Source organism: Lytechinus variegatus, chromosome 2, assembly GCF_018143015.1.
Source record: "Lytechinus variegatus isolate NC3 chromosome 2, Lvar_3.0, whole genome shotgun sequence".
Lineage (NCBI taxonomy): Eukaryota > Metazoa > Echinodermata > Echinoidea > Temnopleuroida > Toxopneustidae > Lytechinus > Lytechinus variegatus.
Genome location: NC_054741.1, coordinates 56036015 through 56061665, shown reverse-complemented (window position 1 = coordinate 56061665; position 25651 = coordinate 56036015). Strand labels below are relative to the sequence as shown.

Genomic DNA, 25651 nt, shown 5'->3' with positions numbered 1-25651 from the left:
TGTATTTTGGACGAGATAACCTTTTTTTTGCTTGTCAATTTTCCAGCCCTTAGTTGTAGTCCCCCCATACCTTTTGGGAGAGATTTCCGCCCCTGGCCACACCCTTTCTGAAATATTATAGGGAAGATTTCTGAATACTGTCCTCGCTCCTTTGTGTTTCTATTCTAAGGTAAGAGATGTGACAAAATCGAATCGATATTCTGGGGGAATGCCAGGCGCGGATCCATGCAGGAGGGGGCCGAGCCGCCCCCGGCCTATTTTTTGATAACCTGAAAAAAGTGTACTCTTTATCTTGATAGAAACTACGAAAAACAGAAAGAAAAGTAAGAAAGAGGTATTATACCCATGATGTGTAATTTACAGCCTCGTAACGGCCGGCCCGACCCCGAAAGGAAACAAGAAAAAGGTGAGGGGAAAAATTGGAAAATAGACTTTATATAAAAATTTTCGCTCGCGCTCGCATTGCCTGTGTAATGAATCCCATTCAAGAGGATTAAATGACACTTCCGAAATCAAATTGCACGCAATATTTTAGCTCGCACATCAAGCTTTCATTATTTTGTTTGATTTACACAAATTGTTATATCAAAATTTTCAGCTCGCGCTCGCATTGTTTGAGATACCTGTTCTCTTTGGAAATTCTTTCCAAAATTTGTCAAAATGCTCCTTTATCATGTCAGTATATCAAAAAATTAAGCTCGTGCTTCGCGTTCGCATTTGATTGTTTGAGACACACAGCTTGTTCTTTATTTAAATAAACGCGCTTAGACTGTCCAGTTTTCAGGTCAGAATATCAAAAAATTTTAGCTCGCGCTTTACACTCTCATTATTTAATTGGTGATACTTGTATCCTCTTCATTAATCACTAAAAAAAGTCCTAACTGAGTCTCTCTTCGCGTTACTATAATAAAATTTCGGCTCGCGCTTCGCGCTCGCATTGTTTAGTTGGATATTTTTCTTTGTTCATGATTATAAAAACTGCTCAGAATCTTCAGCTCTATAAGGACATAAAATATCAAAGAATTTCAGCTCGCGCTTCGCGCTCGCATTAAGACCATTATGAGATACCTTATCTTGTTTATACATTAAAACTTCAGTCTTTAGCTAGAAGACTACCCCCTGAAAAACCAACAACAATTAGATTATAACGGCCAATCGAGGAAAAATGTTGATGAAAATATTTTTTCGGCCCCCCCCCCCCTATTGGCGAAGGCTGGATCCGCCCCTGAATGCCATGACTTTTATCTTCTCTCTGGACGGGGACCGCCTGTCAATGATCATGATCAATAATTGGGAATCCCCTGATCCGGGATTCGTATCCGGATAGCCTTAAGGTCGATGACCGCAAACGCGCGATCGCCGATATCGCCACGTGGTTTATCAGCTGATATAGAATTAGAACTAGCGTAGACCTACGATACGGTGTATTGGAATTTTACCAAAAAATAACGGACAATTACTTGGACTTTGCTTGCAGAATTCAAAACCATACGAAGTTAATCGAATTTGCAGAAATTATTGGATTGTTGATGATATCTTCTTACCCGATGAGCTAATTGAAAGATGGACTCAAGGAAATAATCCAGGCAGTGGTAGTGTTCAGGCTGAATCTCGCGCCGCAGTATTTCGTGCCGCCGGATTGGATACTTACGTCACGGTACATCTGCCGGGTCAGACTGGCGGAGGTTAGCCTCGAGTTTCCGCTGAGCACATACGTAGCGCACTCGGGCCCAGCGTTCCCGTGTTTACTACTGCATGTGTGTGCGACATGAGCTTGAACGGCTCGAGCTCGAGCTCCGTAGAGCCCAACACCACATCGAGCAGTGCGAGTGCGAGTTTGTCATCCGGGGGAACTTTGTCAAGTATGGAGACTATTCCAACGCAGGAGGTTGCTGAAGGAGATTTTGATTTTGTGGAGGAGAAGGTGGTTGTTTGGGGTCGTCTGTATCCTATTGGGAAATGTTTTAAGAGCGTTGGTAGGTCTAACTTCTAATCTAATTCTTCATAATTATTAGAATTTATGTTGTACTTCAGTTGTAGCCGCAGGTCATTCATTCATGTCACTGTGTAGTATAGCCTGCACGGTAATCCTCTGTTTTAGGGGTCCAAATTATTTTAGGTTGCTAACTTCAGGCAAAAGTCACAAATGCACTTACAATGAGAATAAGTCGTCCGCAAGCTACAAGGCCGTGAACGTACGAGCGCGCTCGATCGCCTATCGGCCTGGCTGGTCAGTTGACTGCTCTCCCGGGGAGTCAAGGCGAAAGGTGGGGGGTCCAATAGATACATATATATTGCTTTATACAGGCCTCTACAAAATTTTTTTTCGTCACTTGCCCTGTTGGGCAAGTGATGAAAAAATTTGCTTGCCCGATAGAAAAAACTGCTTGCCCAATTTTTTAAATAATACCTGTTCACTTATTAATGAATTATTAGTAACATTGTTTAATATTGTATGATTTTTAAGTATTTTTTTTCACTATGCTTAGAATCTTGGGTGTGTGTGTGTGTGTGTGCGCGCGTGTGTTTGTGTGGGTGTGACTGTGAGTTGAACTTTGATATAAATGAATTCAATATCTAATTTCTACTTCGCCTATTCCAGTACAATAACCTGTACTCGGCCGTGTAATAAAGGCCCACATACCCTAACTTTTCCTGAAGTTCTTTGAAAACGCAGACTTCTACGAAAATTGCATTTCTCTATGGGGGAGTCTAAATTTGGTGAGAATGTATTCATTAATAACTTAAATATACATGACAATGAAGAAATCATCAAACTTTATTGGAAGTTATTTTGGATGTTAATAGGCCGTTTTGAAAAGCAAAGCCGAATGACATGACAACTCACCAATGCGAAGTTACTAGACTCTGTGATTTATTTCCTGTGTAGTTCTAATTATTTTATCACAGAATTGTGATATCGGAAGGTGGAAAATGTGCATTAGAAATTGCACATGGTGGTAGTCATAATGGACCCCTATACTACATTCAACTGTTTCCCGGCCATTGCGTTGATTTTTTTCATACCTGGTACCACACCGTACCATGTATGGAAATACGTGGTACAGAAAAAATAACGCAATTTCGGAATTTGAAACGGCGCTACTCCTATTTTTTAAGGCTTATTCATGATTTTGAGTGTGGATTTTTGATGATTTATGGAAAAACGAGGTACGGTACAGAAAAAAAAGACGCAACAACCACTTGCCCGATCGGGCAATTGACTTTGAGAGGTGCTTGCCCGCACGTCATTTTCACTTGCCCCGGGCAATCGGGCAAGCGGGTTTGTCGCGCCCTGTATATATCACCTCCTCTGTTTGAGGGGATTTTATTAATTGTGGCATTGGGGGGTACATTTTAGGGCATAATGATGACATTGCGCCCCTTAATAATGGAGCAGTTCATCCCCTCTTGCCACCGCCACCACCCCTTCTCCTTGCTACCAATGTCGTCATTATGCCCTAAAAATAAATGTACCCCCAATGCCACAATTAATAAAATCCCCTCAAACAGAGGAGGTGATATATAGCAATATATATGTATCTATTGGACCCCCCCACCTTTCGCCTTGACTCCCCGGGAGAGCAGTCAATTGACCAGCCAGGCCGATAGGCGATCGAGCGCGCTCGTACGTTCACGGCCTTGTAGCTAGCTTGCGGACGACTTATTCTCATTGTAAGTGCATTTGTGACTTTTGCCTGAAGTTAGTAACCTAAAATAATTTGGACCCCTAAAACAGAGGATTACCGCCTGCACAATTAACATAGACATAGTTAGTTAGGCAATAATCAACTGATCATTCACTATACAGTAACACTTACAAACAGTGTCCGGAAAAATCTGTAATGAATCCTGAAAAGTGGCATTTTTAACATTTTTTGTTGAAAAAATGAATGAAAATTGAAATTGGCAGAGCCGAGTCACCTGGCTCTGATTTTTGCTGTGTTTACTTGTACACATCTGAGCTAAAATCTGATCCAAACTCGATTTGAAACAGTCGCGCTCTTACGAATTGTTAACACATGCACCTACTTTCCAAAGTGCTGATAGACAAATCTAAATTATACATTTTTTACTTAATGTATAGTGAGTAATGGCTAATGAACATGTAATATGAAATTCATTAGTATTTTCAATTTCAGTTAAAGCTGTTTTTAGAAGCAAGGTTTTCAATCCTTTCCAACCGCTTTGTTCACAGTCAACAAATGATGCTGATGTGATTAGACTTCCATAGAACATTATGGTCTCACCCCCATCCCCCCAAAAAAAAATCACAACTCTGTATGTGGATTTTACTAGTAGAATGTTTACTGTATTTTTGCTAATGAAAAAAAAAACTTATCAGGGTGAACTTCCCCATATTTAAGTTCTATTCACTATTCAGTATGATTTTGTACATGTATCTTTTTGACTCTCAAGTGATAATTAAGCTTTCAACAACAGATGTGATGAAGAAAAAGTTTTAAGTTGTAGATGGAGATGTATTATCATCTATTGATTATGTGTTTATTGGTGGTAGTTGAATTGTTGTCATTTCCATCAGCATCATAATCGCCTTCATCGTTTGTACACATTTACCGAGTAACCATGGTACGGTAAAAGGGCAATAAATTGAATCTGCAAGAATGCAACCATATTAATTTTGTTAATATTATTCTATCCTTTTTATGAAAATTGTAGATTTCTTGGATACAAAGGAAGAATACCTATTTGGAAGGGATCCATCATGCGACATTTGTTACAACAGCCCCGAGATAAGCAGAAATCCCTGTTACCAGACACTTAGTAAAACACATTTTAGGATATTTAAGGTAAGGAAATACAATGTAGGTGACCACCCTCAACACCTGTCATCCACTGGAGTTACAAGTTGTAGTCTTTAATATATCTAAATAAAAATTCATTCTTCAATGTTATGATTGGGTAATGTCATGGGAATGGGATATATCAACTAAACTTCAGTTCTAAATGCTCAGTGTCAATGGTTGAAAGTTCATTTAATAGAAAAATAAATCATTTCAAACTTTACAGAGAACCTGTAAAATAATTTTCATTATGCCAGTCCTGGTATCAAAAGTTACATATTTCTTCTTGTGTTTTCCAGGAATCAAATGATAATTGCAGTTTCTACTTTATTGAAGATAGGAGCTCAAATGGCACCTTTGTGAATGGAGAAAAGATTGGTAAGAAGCTAAAGTAAGGTCTTTGATGTAGATCTCTTTTAGGGAAATAACTAAATTGAAATAATAGAAACGATGATCTATTATCAAAATTTAGGGATCAATGGTGAAATCAGAATCTCATGTATATTTTGCAATCCTTTTCCCTTTTTTATTTCCCTTCCCCTTTATCTTCAAGTCAGTGCATTTTTTTTCTCAAATGATATTTCACAAGAATCTTGAATGTCCGTGTTCAGACCTCTGAAATACATATTATACCCTATTTATCATGGGTATAAAACCTGTACTGAGTTTTTTCTCCTGTTCCGTAATATCGACATAAATCTATCACATGTACATTTACTGCCCTTAAAATTACCTCATTTATTGTTTTTGGGATTTCTTAAAAATTCTTTTTGGAGGTTACAGTTTTCAAAACTTTCCTGTTCTCTTACATTGTTGAAAAATCTCTCTTTTTAATACTGTCCATGAATATACTTTTAGGGGAAAATAAAAACTCTAGAACTTAATTACTGAGAGTATTTTTTCATCTTATTACATGTTAAAAAAGGTTATCGCCTACTGCCCTTGAGAATAACTTTAAATACCATATTTTTTTTAATGGGGGCTGCTTTCATGCCTCTGTCCATTAAAAACTACTATTGAATCGGATGGTGGTCACACACACACAAACTTTATTTCTCAGTTTATAATGCAGGGGTTGTTGATGAAAAAGTTGGTGACCACAGTGAACATTAGGTCTCTCATGATGTCGTTGGTGGTATATGTACTATAAAAATGCACAAATTAAGCAGACATTTAATTAACTTTATTCAACCCTTTCCTATTTTACACTTTTCAAGGTAAAGGGAAGAAGAGAGTTCTAAACAACAATGATGAGATTGCTCTTTCATTATCCAAAAACAAAGGTAAATAGTAATGGATTTTAGCACTTTTTTTCTCTTGTATGCATTTTTTTTTTGAATGGTTGAGAATTTTTTTGAGAAATAGTGAGTTTGGGAGAATTCGGTTGTATTTTGTCAGTAAAACAAAATCCTTGTTAAATGTGAAATCAAGTTCTTTCAGAATTTGACAACTTACCACTTTCTTATTTGCATACATACATGTAGAGATTATGTGTAAAAATGATTCTAATAGACATTGCTCGGTGATAAAGTAAAACACCTGGCATGTCTTTTAGTCAATAAAATCCTACATGTATGTTGCAAAATAAGAGATGATCTTTATATTCCTCTGCAAGATAATACCTGACCTTGTAGTGATAACCCTTTTCTATCTTTGACAACCATGTTAGTGTATTTTGGGGTATTTTTAAACATTTTGTCTTTATATTTTTTTCAATTCCTCTGGCATCCTTATAGGATAGGAATGTCCCCCGTCTATATGATTCCATGCCAGTATGGTCATGTGATGCAATATTATTACATTTCATTTATAAAGTTCATGAAGCATGCATGACAGATGATTTATGAATTTATACTATTATGTGTTATTTCAGCATATGTTTTCATGGATACATCGGATTCTGATCAAAGTAATCTTCCTTCAGCACTTAGAGAAAAGTTCATCATGTCAAAAGTATTAGGCAGGTAAGTGAGGAGGAATAGTTTCTGTGTTATCATCATCATCATTACCATCAATATCATAATCTACATCATTATTATTATCGTCATTGTCATGATCACCACTGTCATAACACCATCTTCATTATTGTCATTATCATCCATGTCATTGTGATCATCATCACCACCATCATCATCATAATCATCACCACCACCACCACCATCATCATCATCATATATAATGTTTTATTGTCCAGCTAAATGGAAATTCATTTTGTATACATTCAAAATACAAATGACAACACATTTTATAAGGAAATATACAAAATCAAGGAGAGACAAATTAATACAAAATATTGGCGTGCATATATTACATGTACATTCATTCTTATTATATTAAAGTCGATTAAAAGAGTATAATGAGATCATTGTTAAAATAAGAACAACAAGTAGGCATATTTGGCGTGATTATCATTATCATCATTTTAGAACTGTTAAATGAGAAAGTATCCGGTCATTTTATTTATTTGTTTATTTATTACTTGAAGCATAATTCACATATAAAAATCCACAACTCTACATTGACCATGTTGTCGATACTATTATTATTTTAATCATTATAGTTGCTGTTCATTATCATTATCATTACTATTGCTGCTACTACTATCATTACTCATTACATTCGTGGCAGTTTGAGTATATTGTATTTATGCGGAGACATAGATGGCAATATTGAAGAATAAGTGTAATTCTGCAATGAGGTGACTTGTTTTCTACATGTATTTTATGGTTCAGAAGACGAATTGAGAAAGGAATAAAAGAATATCCGTAACGGCTTGTTCTTGCCCTGACTGATTCCCACCTTCTTCCACTACGAAGTAGTAATTTCTTATTTAATGGATGGGAGTGATCACCGACTATTGCTTAAATGGGCTTTGTGAACAACCTTTCCTTCACACATCCTGTCCGAGGAGGCGCGATAGCTCAGTCGGTAGAGCGGGGGATTCGTATTCGGGTGACCCGGGTTCGATTCCCACTTGGTGCGCTAGTGCCTTTTGGTAAAGCATTAATCTTCAGTACCAGGTCTTTCAGGGGGGACCTTAAGCTGTCGGTCCTCTGGTTGCCTGCTTACAATCATTCATGCTTTCTTAGCAGTCCGGTAAAAAATTACCACCATTTAATCATGAAGATCAATAATGCAAGCACAAGTTGAAATCTACAATGCACTTCGTAATCATCATCATCACCATTCTTTGAATGGGATAACAACCATGATGCTCATCTCAATGATTTAGAAAATTCCTATTCTGGTTTATTTTTGACCTTTATCTGCTCACGCACAAATTGTAATAATGAAATGGCTTATAATATAGTCTATTCTAATGAAAGCAAAAACAAAAACTACATTTAGCTCTCCAGAAATGAAATATTCAAAGATAGCTACGAGTAATTTGATTACAATACAGCGGAATTAATGACTTCTTCATATTAAGTGTTGATATGATAATCACATTGTGTTTCAGCCATATTGATAGGCCTACATGTACACACATGTACATTTAACTATTCATAAGGTGTCAATGACTGATGATAATTAATTGCACCTGTTACAAAGAGGAAGTTACAAACTTTCTCATGTACATACAAGTTAAGCAAGTTGAAGGATGCAGGGTGGGTGTATTGTCAGACACATCAGGTTCACTATAGAGTCCATCCTCTTTATTGTAAATGTACAATTACCGGCAACAATATTCTTATTTTTGGTTTTCCTTTGTTACTAAACGTAACTCTATAATATATTCCACATGATGTATATGTAGCGTCAATCTTATAATGAGAGTGTAATGTCTGATAACACACAAAAAATGTCATTATATTTGTAAAGCTTTAAAGGACAAGTCCACCCCAGCAAAAAGTTGATTTGAATAAAAAGAGAAAAATCCAACAAGCATAACACTGAAAATGTCATCAAAATCAGATTCAAAATAAGAAAGTTATGACATTTTAAAGTTTCGCTTAATTTCATAATTTACAATATGCACATCCTGGTGGGTGTTTCATAAAGCTGTTCGTAAGATAAGAACGACTTTAAGAACGACTGGTGATCCTTTCTTTTGGTAAATGGTATACACCATAGGCAATGGTTTAGCACGTAAGAAAAGATCACCAGTCGTTCTTAAAGTCACTCTTAACTTACGAACAGCTTTATGAAACGGCCCCCTGGTGGGTATGCAAATGAGGAGACTATGACGTCATCCACTCAATATTTCTTTGTATTGTATTATATGAAATATGAAATATTCCAATTTTCTCCTAATTGTCAAGTGATACAACGATTAATTCCTCCCTTACATGTAGCATTGTTAGTACTATATGGATCAGTCAAGTTGGTCCTTATTGTCAAATCTGTAAAAAATGAAATATTGTATAATTCAAACAATAAAAAACAAAGGAAATAGTGAGTTATTGACATCATTGACTGAGTCACTTATTTGTGCATATCATTGTTTTGTGAAAAATATAATACAGTATATAATTCACTTATTCCTCTTCATTTTGATACCTAATGTGACAGTGAAACAACTCTTCACATAGTGTTGTTATCTAGAAAAAAAATCCCGGTCCGAAACCGTCCCGGCAACTTCAAAATTTCCTTATCGGGATCCCGGCTCGTCCCGAATCCCGAAACGTATCTCCACGCACAAATGCAATCCAAAACTGTGTACCTACATTTCCAGCCTTAAATACAACACTGCGCACTGGCGGTGCACCAGACAGTCAAAGTGTGCATGCTACCACCGCAAATTGTAAACATTCACTCAAAACGTGGGGAAAATAATGATGACACGGTCAAAGCGTGCCACCACCGCAAACTGTAAACACTGATGACCACTGACATGACCCGAATTATGTTTGAGTCGATCCAGCTGCTGATCTGACAGTCCAATAACACACGTGTCGGTGCCACTGATCTGTGGTCGGTGCGCACGTGGTTGACAGTTATATAAGCAAATCGCGTAATGTCTTGACAGTGCGCCTGTGGCCCTAGCTAGCCCGGAATATGGATTAACTTTCAGTTTCACTCTCTCTCTCCCTCTCTCGTAACTCTGCCCTGTTATGTCATCTCCTTGATGTTAATATCCTCTCTCTTGATTGATATGTTCTTATCTCATTTTTATTTTTATGACATGGGGATCCAGAGGACACACGTTTCTTTCTCATCATTTTGTTGAAATACTAATACCATATATTCATAACAATTTGATACTTCATTTTTGTCTCACCTGCGAAGCAAAGTGAGACTATAGGCGCCGCTTTTCCGACGGCGGCGGCGGCGGCGGCGTCAACATCAAATCTTAACCTGAGGTTAAGTTTTTGAAATGACATCATAACTTAGAAAGTATATGGACCTAGTTCATGAAACTTGGCCATAAGGTTAATCAAGTATTACTGAACATCCTATTAGAGTTTCATGTCACATGACCAAGGTCAAAGGTCATTTAGGGTCAATGAACTTAGACCATGTTGGAGGAATCAACATCGAAATCTTAACCTGTGGTTAAGTTTTTGAAATGTCATCATAACTTAGAAAATATATGGACCTAGTTCATGAAACTTGGACATAAGGTTAATCAAGTATCACTGAACATCCTGCATGAGTTTCACGTCACATGACCAAGGTCAAAGGTCATTTAGGGTCAATGAACTTTGGCCGAATTGGGGATATCTGTTGAATTCCCATCATAACTTTGAAAGTTTATGGATCTGATTCATGAAACTTGGACATAATAGTAATCAAGCATCACTGAAAATTTTGTGCAAGTTTCAGGTCTCATGATTAAGGTCAAAGGTCATTAGGGTCAATGAACTTTGGCCGAATCGGGGGTATCTGTTGAATTACCATCATAACTTTGGAAGTTTATTGGGCTAGTTTATTAAACTTGGACATTAGAGTAATCAAGTATCACTGAACATCCTGTGCACGTTTCAGGTCACATGACCAAGGTCAAAGGTCAATGAACTTTGGCCGAATTGGGTGTATCTGTTGAATTACCATCATAACTTTGAAAGTTTATGGATCTGATTCATGAAACTTGTACATAAGAGTAATCAAGTATCACTGAATATCCTGTTTGAGTTTCAGGTCACATGATCATGGTCAAAGGTCATGTAAGGTCAATGAACTTTGGCCATGTTGGGGTTTTTTGGTGAATAACCATCATATCTCTGTAAGTTTATTGGTCTAGTTCATAAAAAGTGGACATAAGAGTAACCATGTATCACTGAACATCTTGTGCGAGTTAGAGTAGTATTCAAAGTCAGCACTGCTGCTATATTGAACCGCGTGATGCAGGTGAGACGGCCAGAGGCATTCCACTTGTTATATCTAGGCAGTCTTTCACTTTTGTATTCTTTTCTTTCTTTCCTATTTTCCTTATTCTTACATTTAATTTTGTTTATGGATGCAAAATCGGTTTAAAGGTGTGATTATGCTTAGTTTATGCTGCAAAACGTCTGTCTGTTCATTATTTACTTGTGTTTTATATAGCCCACTTTAAACATCGCCAATTCTAACAGCGTTTTGGTACAATTTTATAATTTAAATATATCTAGGAGAAATGATTTGACCGACTGGTTTGCAATTGTAAACATCAAGTCAACACTATCAACCATTGACGGCTGTCGATGACAGATGGTCCCCAGTCGTGAACGACCAAGCACTTCCCGTAACCCCCCCTTCTCTCTCTCTCTCTCTCTCTCTCCCGGCTCTAACCAGCTGAAACATGGTGCGCATTCGTCTAGTTGTTTGCAAACCTTTTCGAAAAAATACCCCAACAAATACAATCATCACAAAATTAATGTCGACTTTTTTTAAATGACTAAATTTGCAAATACTCATAGATCATCATCATCAGTTGTTAGTAAATTATTTCATGATAAATTCACTAGTCCATACATATCGTAGCAGATTCAACTCGAAAGTATGGGGTAAATGAATGACTCGGTAAAACGAACTGAGGCGAAAGAGGTCTGCACATGAGACTATACAGTAGACGATTGTTGTCTGCGTAGATCTCTCGGAGCCGTGTGCAAAGCTAGATTGCGTGCATGCAATCGACGAGTAGCTATGTAATTGCGTAATATTTCGAGGTGCATGTGCACACAATCAGTTGAAACTAAATTGTTCTCTTGTATTTCGTAAGTACAATTACTAATTTGGGAAATATTACAACATGAATTTGGCCATTATTGATTTTATTTTCCTGCCGGGATACGGTCTAAGTTGATTGATCCCGGAACCGTCTCGGGACCGTCTCGGAGCCTCAGACCGCCGGGAATTCATCCCGATCCCGGACCGACTGACAACACTATCTTCACACATAAATGAGCAAGATGAGTTTGAAATTTTAATGTCAAAACCAGGTTGTGCAGAAAAATTGAACTAGATTGGTTTGTGATATATGACGATCATTAGATGATTATTTGATGATTGGCTCATTAGCATTTCTTTTGTATACTTTGTTAAGCTTCTCTCATTGATCCCTGAAATGAGAGTGGATTCAGATTCACACGATTTTCTGCACAAATCGTTTCTGATATGTCTCAATATTTATTGTTTGCTATCTGCCATGTATGAACGATTTGTTTTTAAATTAGTGATGAGATTCCAATCTTTCCATGAGTATCAAATTTATAGTTAAAGCATAATAATTGTGAAATCTTTCTCTCAAAATGGAGTTTCCTTTTTTGTGGGACGCACTGTATGCTAAAAAATAATTACTTGAAAATCTAAAACCTACAATGTACCTGTATATTGTTGTTTGTTACGTAAAGTTTCATATTACTACACATTTTTTTTTACTCAGCTTTGATAAAATATAGGTAATGTATAATTTATCATGAGGAGATTTACAGACCTTGTGATTTCTATTTTTAAGGGGGGCCTGTGGGCAAGTGAAGCTAGCATTTGAGAAAGGAACATGTCGGAAGGTTGCAGTCAAGATCATAGAAAAGAAGACATTCTCAATAGGAGGGACCATGGTCCGGGTAAGAAACTTTTGAGATTTTATATTTGATGAATTCTTCTCCTTTCTCATCTCCTTCTCCTTAAATCTTTCTAATTTCTTCCATCTTTCCATTTTGCTTCATCCTCTCCTCCCTCTCCCCTCTTTTCTCCTTTTCTTTTCCTTTTCTTTTTCTACTACCCCTTCCATTGTCTTCTATATTTTATGATTAAATATGAGATGAATTTAACGAATGAGAATGATTAATCTATCTGCCTGGGTCAAATTTTGCATATTGATATAAAGGTAACACGCTACTATAGGCCCCTATCAATTTCTCTTTGTGTTTCTCGATTGGTAATCAGTTTTTCACATGACTACCCACTATAACTTTATTATTGACCAAAAATAAGTTTTCATTGCTCAAGCAATCAGCTAAGAGACTAGAAATTGTTGACAAAATTTCCCATACGACACGTATGGAATCGCCCATGTGAGCAAAATGTTTGCCTTCCGCATGATTACCTTGAGGAATGTTAACAATATTATTGACATTAACCATAATTTTTGTGTCATTCTAGAACATGGAGAAGACAGTGATGGAAGAAGTCAGGATACTAAAAAAGCTTCACCATGTGAGTGATGATTTTTTTTTCATTAAAGAGTGTTCATATTAAATGTTACTTATATTTATTTTATATTTCCCATGCTTTTATGGTGAAGTAAACTGTTTCATTTATTTTCAAATAGTTATGAATGAATTGAGCACCAAATGTACTGACATATTGATTCTTTACTGCTAGATACATGTAGTTGTGTCACAGTTGGGTAAATGTTAAACCGCACTATATATGCCCTATGTCATGTCTGCATATTTCATAATTATTATGATGGTAGATGTGCAGCTCTCTTGATAATATTTCCCATTTTGCAAGTACGAGCTGTTTGATTGACCTTAAGGTCACTTATTGAGTCAGGTTAGCAAACAATTTCATTGAAATACCCTCACAGATCCATGCATGTATATTGTCCCCTCCCCCCCTGCTTGTAGTGTACATATAACATCTATAACACTTCATTCAATGTTTCTATAAAGCACTTCATACTATTATTACTTCTTACTTCATACTCTCGGTTCATACCATTAGAAACTAGACTACTTCACTTAAAAAGAGTCAATAACCTTTGGTCGTCTATACATAGCCTTGCCCTTGGGCATGTTCATTCGGTTAATGTTGATTTTGCACTAAAGTGGTGTCAAAGAATTATGATGAATACATTTATATTCCTCTAACTGCTAAATTCCCAGTGATTCAGGGTGTTTTGCAATTCTAGGCATCATAACCCTATATTGAATGCACAACTGCTTTGTTGGTTTAGCATTTATAATCATAAATTGCAGTCTAATTCAAACTTGTGGTATTTGATGATGTGCTTCTATTGTAATTCTTTATCTGCTATTTTTTTTAAGGGACAATACAACTGAGAAGGAATAGGGTCATTTGTTCCATTATTATATTCTGTAAATATTACTTTTTGGTGTGCAGAACTGATATTGTATTAATTTTATACATGTAGTCATCATTCAAACCCATATCAATAGTGAAAAGGTAATAATGGAAACAAAATAACAAACCTGATAATTCAATTTATGTGTAGTTGTAGCAATGCAAATTGATGCAGAAATGAGAATGAGTGGTAAGGGTTTATAATGTTTAATAATATATTTTTGTATTTCTTGTTATGTTCAGCCATGTATTATAGGTATAGAAGATGTTTTCGACACACCAGAAGTCCTGTATATTGTACTAGAATTGTAAGTAAAGTATTTTATTATATAACATGTTTTCATGATTTCACAATTTTTGTTTTGTATATTTTTGTAATTTTGTCTTTTCATAAATTTAGGATATTTTTTTCTGTATTTCTAAAATTGCAAATCTGATTGATAGCATGCAAGTCTTGTGATAACATTGGCAATATTTTGAAATGAAAATCAATCAGAACAAATACAAATATGACAAACTATGATTCCTATGATCCTGAAAATTTCTAGTTTGACATTTTTTCATTCACTGTAATCATAAAATGACATGTTTGAAAGTACAGTGCATCTAAAAAAAAACACAACTATTGGGGAATAATTTCTTTATATATGGAAAGCCAATAAAATAATAAAATCAAATTTCAATAGACACCAAAAAGTTCGAAATCTATTCATATAATGTTGAGCACTACATGTGCCCGTAAAGGATATAAAAATTAGGCTGGGCAGGAAGTAGCCTTCCAATTTTTGTCAGTTTTTGAAGGTGAGTTCTTTGGAATTTTCAAAGTCGAGGGCGTTGTGATAAATTATGATCAATTGAGATTAGTTTTGGTTTCTCATAGGACAAGTCTAACCCAACAAAAAGGCTGAGAGAAAAATCCAGTAAGCATAACACTGAAAATTTCATCAAAATCAGATGTATAATAAGAAAGTTATGACATTTTAAAGTTTAAAGCTTGTTGACAAAACAGTTATATGCACATCTCGGTCGGTATTGCAAATGAGGAGGCTGATGATGTCATCCACTCACTATATCTTTTGTATTTTTTATATGAACTATTTTCATTTTGTCTTAATTGTCAAGTGAAGCATCAATTAATTCCTCCCTGGACATCTGGATTAGCATTGTTACATACTATGTGGTTCAGTCAGGTTGGTCTTTATTGTCAAATCTTTAAAAAATGATATATTGTATACCTCATACAATAATTTTTTTTTTAAATAGTGAGGGACATCATCATCTGTCTTATTTGTATGTCATTGAGTTGTGCATAGCACTGTTAAAAATTGTGAAAAATAAGCAAAAAATTAAAAATGTCATAACTTTCTTATTTTACATCCGATTTTGATGAAATTTCCAGCGTTAAGCTAGTATGATTTTTGTCTGACCTTCATAGCAGAGTGAGACTATAGGCGCCGCTTTTGCGGCGGCGGCGTCAACATCAAATCTTAACCTAAGGTTAAGTTTTTGAAATGACATCGTGACTTAGAAAGTATATGGACCTAGTTCATGAAACTTGGCCATAAGGTTAATCAAGTATTACTGAACATCCTATTAGAGTTTCATGTCACATGACCAAGGTCAAAGGTCATTCAGGGTCAATGAACTTAGACCATGTTGGGGGAATCAACATCAAAATCTTAACCTAAGTTTAAGTTTTTGTCTCACCTGCATAGCAGAGTGAGACTATAGGTGCCGCTGTTCCGACGGCGGCGGCGGCGTCAACATCAAATCTTAACCTAAGGTTAAGTTTTTGAAATGACATAACTTAGAAAGTATATGGACCTAGTTCATGAAACTTAGCCATAAGGTTAATCAAGTATTACTGAACATCCTATTAGAGTTTCATGTCACATGACCATGGTCAAAGGTCATTTAGGGTCAATGAACTTAGACCATGTTGGGGAAATGAAAATGAAAATCTTAACCTGAGGTTAAGTTTTTGAAATGTCATCATAACTTAAAAATTATATGGACCTAGTTCATGAAACTTGGACATAATGTTAATCAAGTATAACCAAACATCCTGCATGAGTTTCATGTTACATGACCAAGGTCAAAGGTCATTTAGGGTCAATGAACTTTGGCCGATTTGGGGGTATCTGTTGAATTACAATCAAAACTTTAAAAGTTTTTGGATCTGATTCATGAAACTTGGACATAATAGTAATCAAGTATCACTGAACATCCTGTGCAAGTTTCAGGTCACATGATCAAGGTCAAAGGTCATGTGAGGTCAATGATCTTTGGCCACATTTGGGATATTTGTTGAATACCATCATATCTCTGTAAAGTGTATTGGTCTAGTTCATAAAACGTGGAAATAAGAGTAACCAAGTATCACTGAAGTTGACTGAACATCTTGTGAGAGTTATAGTAGTTTTCAAAATCAGCACTGCTGCTATGTTGAATCGTGTGATGCAGGTGAGACGGCCAGAGGCATTCCACTTGTTGAAATGTCATCATAACTTAGAAAATATATGGACCTAGTTCATGAAATTTGGACACAAGGTTAATCAAGTATCACTGAACATCCTGCATGATTTTAACATCACATGACCAAGGTCAAAGGTCATTTAGGGTCAATGAACTTTGGCCGAATTGGGAGTATCTGTTGAATTACCATCGTAACTTTGAAATTATGTTGGTCTAGTTCATAAAACTTGGACATAACAGTAATCAAGTATCACTGAACATCCTATGCAAGTTTCAGGTCACATGATCAAGGTCAAAGGGGGTTAATGAACTTCGGCCAAATTGGGGGTATTTGTTAAATTACCATCATAACTTTGAAAGTATGTTGGTCTGACTCATGAAACTAGGACATAAGAGTAATCAAGTATCACTGAACATCCTGTGCGAGTTTCAGGTCACATGATCAAGGTCAAAGGTCATGTAAGCAATGAATTTTGGCCACTTAGGGGGAATTTGTTAAATTACCATCATATCTCTGTAAGTGTATTGGTCTAGTTCATAAAACGTGGAAATAAGAGTAACAAAGTATCACTGAACATTTTGTGCGAGTTATAGTAGTTTTCAAAGTCAGCACTGCTGCTATATTGAATCGCGTGATGCAGGTGAGACCGCCAGAGGCATTCCACTTGTTCTCTATTCTATCAAATCAATCTGTCCAGCCTAATTCATTTACCCTTTATTCAAGTGGGCAGTGCTCACTCGAGCATGAATATAGTTTTCCAACGTTTCGGTGTCATTTGGAAGTTTGCTTTATTTGCTTTATATAGGTCCCCCCTTCCCCAAATAAAAAGTGATTATTTTTTCTATTTGGTAGCCATTTTAAAGTGTATATTGTTTTTAGATGCACTGTATGTGAAATATACTTTACACATTGAAGTATTATAGCATGTACAATGATTTGATCATGATATTCATTTTCATTCATTTCCTGTTATAGGGTTGAGGGTGGAGAACTATTTGACAGAGTTGTGAGCATTGGGAAGTTTGATGAAGCTACTGCTAAATTCTACTTTTATCAAATGATTACAGCTTGCAAGGTATGTCTTGGACTCTGAATCATAAAACCTTGTTATTTATTGCAAGTTACAAGTTGATGCTGTAATCTGCTGATCATAGTTGTCATATGATATATTTTGATGAAATGAGACCTTGACCTTTTTTTTAATCTGTTTTTTGTTTTTGTTTTACTTACAAATTGTAGTGAAAAATATGAATACTTTGAATTGTTAGGGATGTAATGACGCACCCTAACAAATTAATGTTAAATATTATTCATACAGTAAGTATTTGCCATGAATACAACCTTATTGCTATACTTTGTGTATTGAAGGGCTTCAGTGTTCTTTACCAGTATTTTTTCTATTTTGTCTGTTTTACAGTATCTACATGACAATGGAATCACACACAGGGATTTGAAGGTAAGATTTGTTGCCTGATATTCTGGTTTACAGCTATGTTGTCCAATACCAGTTAGTCTAATTGTGGAAGTGGCTTACGGTACACCCATGTGGGGAGTCCGAGAAGGACTAAGGATAGTGGATAAAGGCGAGACAGGGAAAACGCAGAAAATCAGAAAAGTTGAGGGACTTGAGTAGTTTGAGAGATGAGAGAAGGCTGGTTTGAGTCGATGGCCCGTATTCTGAACGCTGGTTCTCTGTTAGTCTCTGTTGGTCTCTGTTAGTTTGTCAGTGAACAATCAATGAAACCAATTTTTTTTATCACTGATTATATCTAAATGTCTTCCTTAATCACAGCCAGAAAACCTGCTCCTCATGACCGACGACAAGGAAACCGTCCTTAAAGTCACCGACTTTGGTCTCTCCAAGTTTGTCGGAGAGCAATCCCTGATGAAGACCCTATGTGGCACACCTACCTACCTCGCCCCAGAGATCCTGACCAGTATGGGTATGGGTGGCTACACAAAAGCCGTCGATTGCTGGAGTATAGGGGTCATCCTCTACATCTGCCTTGCAGGGTACCCTCCGTTCTCGGATGAAATCAAGGTGATGACCTTGGAGCAGCAGATTAAGAGAGGTTACTACAGCTTCCCAACAAAGTACTGGGGATCAGTATCAGAGTCAGGTATGGTTTTGAGTTCTCAGCTTGGCTAGGATTGAAATTGCACCTTGCCTCATATTTACCATAAAATAATCAAATTTGTAGTCCTGAATGCCCAAATTCTGTGATTTAACAAAGCTTATATAAACAGAAATTTCACAATGACATTGTTGTTTATAATGCTTTGTTTTTTTTAAAGACATTTTTTTTAATAGAAAAGGCCTGATTCTCAGGTTATTCTGTTACCATAGGTAATACCTGAATATCATAAATGTAACGGTTTTGTGGAATTGAACAAAATCATATGATAGAACAAGCTCATTCGACATTGTCCACATTACATGATAAAAAGGGAGGCAAGGCAAAGAACAGGCACTCAAACTCTGACAATGTTGGTAATACCCTTGTGGAAATACCCACCGACAGTGTCCTTAGGGTACTTGATGATGTTGCAATTTTTGCTTAAAAAAGGATATTGCATACCTTTGTCTTGATTTTGTTCTTTAATGAAGGCTTCAATCAAGGAGTATAAAGCTATATTGCAGCTGAGAGAGGTTCTTTTATGTATCTGCTCTTTTATTACTGTTATATGATTATCCTTGAAAATACTGAGCAACTTGACATATCTGTAAATTGAAATTGAAATATCTGCAAATTGAATTTGATCGGCATCCTTTAAATTAGTCATGGGCCAGGAACAATGATGTGAATGTTTGGTATGGAATAATTAAGGATAAATCTCATTTCTTACCATGCAGCAATCGATATGGTCAAGAAACTTTTGACTGTTGATCCAAAGCGGAGACTGACTACCAAGCAGGCCTTGGCGCACCCATGGCTTCAGGATCCAGAGGTCATTGACAAGGCCGAGAAGGTCATGTACCCCAACAGGAACGGACAGATGCTTCCTCCTACTGCTCCGGTAAGCTTTTGATTTTTTTTTCCAATTTGACATGTGAAGAACACCATTAAATAGTCATCTTTACCACAATTCTTACTTGATTCTATGAAGTGCTCAAGCCTTCACGATATGAACTAAGAAAGAGAGACAAATTATTCCATGTATGTCCCAGAGGTAAGTGGATGGACATAAGTAATACTTGTCTTTAATACCTTTTGAAGAGAAATCTTAGGTACATGAAGACCAATGTGGGAACATTGCACTTGGTAGGTCACAAACAACCTGCCTTGGTTAAAATTTGTATGGAAAGAAAGCCAAATACATTGCCATGTTTATAAAGTTACCCAATGCCTCACAAAACTAGGAAAGAGGGGTCCCAGAATAAACTGTGAGGAGTATTTGGAGTAGACGGAACTGCACTTCTGTTGATCCAATGACAAATGAATTATGTAATTCCTGTAACTTTATTTTGGGACCACCCAGTTCCATTACGTTGTAGGTGTCCATTGACTACTTAATTCTGTAAGTGAACTTAAAAGTTTCCTGCAACACCCCCAATAGAGTTATAACTTCTTACTTTCAAAAATTCAATCCGTATAGGTTCCTGGAACCAAGAAGCGCCCAAGAGAGTCAGCAATGAGCACAGACGATGAGCATAATGATGACTCTGGGTTCGGTAGTACGACCTCTAGGAAGATGTCAAGGAGTGATGACAGTGGGGACAGTGCCTTTGACAAGACAGAAGACGTGTCAAAGGTCGTCACGAAAGGAAGTGGAGATGCATAACGTCACTGCTTATGTGTAATAAGAATCATGACATGCCTTCCTCATATGGACAGATACTCATTCAGTGCATGTATTGGCCATCATCATAGATTGTGGCAAGTGTAGAAGATAGAGTGTATGCTTTAGATGACTGCATCCTCTCCTTTGGTCGAACAGCTCCCATGTTACCTGTTGTAATAGTGATGATCACCACAAATTTCTTCATCGCAATGTTCCATAACATAAGTATGAGTCATTTCGATCCATGTTTTTTAGCGGTAAACTGACCAGCATATTTTCCATTCTGAACATCCCATTATTGTGTAGAGAAGCCATTGTTGCAAAGAAAAAGTCATGATATCCGCATGCATCGGGGCCAACAGACATGACATTAATGTGTCTTATAAATTGGCATGAAAACAAGCAGCCTTTTCGCCTTGAGTACAGAGAAGTGGCAGACTTTTTATGGCCAGTTATTTGTTGAACTCTTGAGGTATTCCCTTTTTCTTTCATTGAAATTGATTTTATTTGTAGTAATCCTTTACTGAAAAAGGTTCTGTATGTAACCTCTGTTTTGTCCTATCAGTATTATATCTTATCAAAAACATTTGGGAACTTCAGTAATGTAAACTGCTTCTTTATTTTTATGGGGCTTGTTTCATACGCTATTTGTAAAGATATGGATGATCCTTTGATCAATTTTGGAATATGGCAAGCCAAGTTCACTTTGCATCATTTTCAATCACACAAGCTTAAGTTGAAATAAACAGATGATGATTCACTTTCCAACAGTTACCAAACATTTTATGCTCGAAGAAGATCATTTTCTGCGATTTCAAATGAAGCTATTTCCAATACATTTTATGAATTGTATATATAGAGAAACTCTTAGCTAACCTTTAGTGAGGGCCTTATTGCAGTCATTAGTATAATAGTCATTCGTAATTTTACAAATATCTTTGAAAAATACCCGCTTTCCTTGTTGATATACTGCTTTGGACCTATTTCTTGGTAGTTGAAAAAGAAAAATCATGTTCAGTGGCAAGCTGTAATGAAATGATAGTTACCAAAGTAATGGGGCTTCTGCACAAATTAAACCCAGTATTTTAGTTCGTGTCACTGAAGAACAACTTTCCATTGATGGGGAATTCTATAAGAGCTTGTCTGGAGCAGAGTTTGTTTCCTCTGAAATAATGTAAATACATTTCCTTCTTCAAACCAAAAGTATTATACTTCTCTTTTTATACTTCTTAGGTAATATCATTCCCTATTTTGGATTAGTGTAGTTATCTGGTATATTACTACAGAATGGAACTATTATGCCAAAGTTCATTGTTGCTTCAATATAGATATTATCTGTAATGAAGAAGAACAACTTTGATTACCCCATCCTTTCACATGAAGTAGGTACTCTGCACACTTTTCATTGAGGTGTACTACAAAGCACCAATTTGTTAGTACTACTCCTGGGTGCTTGTAATGTCAATCATGTCTCTGTGATTTTTAGTAAACTGCTAGAACAAGAAAAAGGCTGTTTTGCATCGCACTGTTTTGAAGTTTCTAGTAGGCAATCAGTTAATCTGTTGACTACTGGATTGTGTAATTCATCTGCTCCTTTCTTCCATTAGAGTACATCCCTCTTGTAGAGTATTATCGTACTTGTGGTGAAAAGGTGTATTCGCAGGAACACTTCTAAAGGAAGTACAGTGATGTACTGTACAACATAGTAAATAAGATATGCTGTTTAGCCAGGGTGCTAGTAAAAATCATCTTCTGTCACTTAAGGAAGAGTGACTGAAGAGGGGTGGTTCTTACAGACCATGATGGATGGGGCCGACACTGCTGTTGATGGGAGTGAATTCCAGAGGCAGACTACACTTGGAAAGGAGCTGTGTTAAAGAGGAAGATGTTCTGTAGTGCTGCTGTCTAAACTGTAGATGATGTCCTCTAGTCGATCCAAAAGATGGGTTGAAGTAAGGTGGAGCCACAGGAATGGCTACGAGGTCATTCATGATTCTGAATAGCATGGTGACTTTGCTACAGGCTCTGCAATCAGAGAGGGACTGTCATTGGAGTTTCTGGAGCGTTGCTGTAACGCTGATCTGTTGGTCATAATATCAATATAGTCTAAAGACTCTATATGCCAATATGACTCTGTTGCAGGCATTGTATTTGATGTTCCCTCAAGGGCAGTCAGAATTATATAAATTCATGTATACCACAAAATCACCCAATATTAGTCTTACTCTTTTTTATTTTGGAAATAAGCATCCAATCTATTCAAGGAGGGTGACAAAAACCATTTTGAGGTCATCATTATTAACTACTTGCGTCGTTCGCAATCAACACTAATTCACATTAATTCACATTTCAGAGTACAATATTCTAACAATATTGCTCAGAAATTCCCAGTAGGTGGATGGATGCATTGTGTAGAAATAATGCAATACACCAACGTACATGCTAACAATGTTGAACTGGATCAAAGAGAGGAATTCAAATATATGGTTTTATTCTTTCGGAAACAAGGCTTCTTTGTGTAATATTGCTTTTTATTTTGATGAAATTTGAAATCCATGTTCAAATGCTTTAATTTCATTGATAATTTTCTATGTATACACAAGAGAACCATTAGTGCATCTTTGAAAAAAATGTTAATTGTTTAATATTTTGGTGATGTATTTGGATTCATCAAATATGAATGGCAAAAACAAAGCTGTTGTTAACTAAACCAGTGGAGATATCTCGCCAAGCACCAGTGAGGAATTAATGGTGTTTGTTAAAACACATTGGTGTTATGTCCATACTGCATGGTGTATTGTTAACACTTGAGGATGCAGTTGTCTCAGAACACCAATTTCAGTTTCTTTAAAAACTGAAGATCAATTGTGATTGATTTTGTTTTCTTCACAAGAACATGAGAAACTATTCACCATTGCAGTTTGGATATATGATGTAAAATTATACAGTATTTATTTGAGATGAATGTTCATACACCAAGGTGTATTAGTTTGTCAAGAAATAATCTCCCCATGCTTATTACCTAAAGGTAATTTATTGTAATTCATTAATATATAAGTATTGTATTGGAATTGTACAATTCCAATACAATTGTATTGTATTGGGAAAAAAAATAATTTTACATCATTTTTTTTACCCTTTTAAATTGCCAAAACATGTAACATGTCAACATTTGTTATAGATGCTGAATGTTTGCAAACTTTGCTTACACTTGCTACTACTTTGATATTTTTGTCTAAAAAAATAAGTAATTACGCATTAATTATGTGTTTAATAGAAATGTATAATTAAAAATGAATTGTTGAATTCCAATGCTGCATTGATAGAAATGACAGAAGAGTCTGGCACTTCTAGATATACTTCAAATTACTTTGAATTTTCGTTTTACATGTACATGTGATAAGTAATGCTTTAAGTTAAAAAGTAGGTTTTTGGCATATGCATTATTATAGCAACTCGATATTGTGAACACTGGAAAGTTCTTTTATTGAGATCATACTGAAGCAATAAGTGTCTTGCTCTCTTATCAGATAGATTTACAGAAGTTAAATTTGTCTGCTAGGTTTTGTGGTCTGTATTGTCTTCATTGTAATATGCATGATTTACTATCTAATTGTTTTTCCTTCCATTACACTTAGGTCTCATAAAGGATGCTTTGGTCACGAGATGTTCTTAAACTTTGTGAGCATCTTTGGGTGTCCAATTAGGTGATCTTGTATTTTTAAGTGTGCGCAAAGGCAATGCTTTGCTAATGACACTTAATTTGGTTTGCATTATGAAAATTATTTGCGATTCGGATAGTGGCTTGAATAGAAAAATTGATCGTATCTTGTATGATGCAGGGTTAAATTCTAGTTAGAGAAATAGAATCCTTGTTTATGAAAGAGTAGAGATATGCAAGTTGTGTTGCTATACTCAAATGGCTTTGTACTTTGTACGAATCCTCCAAGACACCATTTATGTGTCTAAACTTGTGTGTCAGTGTGTGTAGCATTTGAATTATCGCAGATGAGATGTCTAGTGCACCAAAATAGATATATTGCATAAAAGTGTATATGAATAACATTAAAATAGTGAGATGTCAATTCTACTCTATCTATAGGTACTTTATTAGGTATATACTCCAAATTTAGTTTCTATTCATTTTCAGCATTTGTATTCAATTTAATGATTTTACGTTCTGTTGTAGTTAAGTTTTGTTTCGTTTAATTTCTTCTTATAATTGTCTAACAGGTTTTCGTCATAAAATTGAACTTTGATTTGTTCGGCAAAATTCAGCAAATATTGATTTTTGCTGTTTGTTCAATACAGTTACTATTTTGTTATAGGATTATGATGTATGACCAACTTGTATATAAAATGTAAATATATAATATTTAGATAATTATTTGCCAACTATGTTTATAGATTCTAAACATTTACTGATCAGAACTTCATGCACAACTGATCATACAGATTTATGGCAATTTGCAACTGTCTTTTGTAATAAAATGAAAACAGAGAGTACTGCAGTGTTTTGGTCTGGACTTCTATGTGTAGTAGCCTTTCTTAGTACAATTTCTATTTTGCCAATCAGGGTGTTATAGACTTAAAGGATCTGTGCCTCTTTTTAAAAACAACGCCTGCTTTTTTTTTCTTCACAATTTGAAAAACATTGGGTGGGGGGGGCACCAAATGAATGACAATGCATTGATTTCTTAGCCTCTATAATTTTACCTTACAGTTGTATGGGAAATATTTTGTTTATATATGTATATTTTGGTATTTGTTGGTCAAAATGACACATTTTTTCATCAGAAAGGGTGGTTAGTTTGCTTGAGATTGAATTTAGAGAGAATGAGAGTGAGGATTCAGATTTCTTGGGTAAGTGAATTGCGAGTTTTGGAAGAGTTACAGTGAATGGTCAGTGGGCTCAACTTTTTGTTTATCATTAACCCTAAATAGACTGGGCTATTTCGATGCCTAAGAAGACGAAACTTGGCATGCTCGTTACCCATGGCATAATCTGCAAAACTACATGATTAAATTCTGCGAAAAATCTCATTGCTAATTATTTATGCTAATTTATGCGTAAAATCAAAATTTCGCTTTAACTAAATAATGCCCCTAAAATGCTAATTTTTGGTATACAGACACT

General features: G+C 35.9%; 1 protein-coding gene across 1 annotated transcript; it reads left to right on the top strand.

Moving 5' to 3' along the window:
- The first annotated feature begins 1379 nt into the window (after positions 1-1379).
- Positions 1380-23637, top strand: LOC121408424 (serine/threonine-protein kinase Chk2-like). The gene is made up of 13 exons (XM_041599904.1): positions 1380-1976; positions 4681-4811; positions 5105-5183; positions 6023-6088; positions 6679-6769; positions 12682-12790; positions 13329-13382; positions 14499-14563; positions 17707-17806; positions 18149-18187; positions 18524-18851; positions 19586-19749; positions 20329-23637. The coding sequence occupies exons 1-13, from the start codon at positions 1769-1771 to the stop codon at positions 20512-20514; spliced, it is 1620 nt and encodes a 539-aa protein (XP_041455838.1). The 5' UTR covers positions 1380-1768; the 3' UTR covers positions 20515-23637.
- The last annotated feature ends 2014 nt before the right edge of the window (positions 23638-25651 follow it).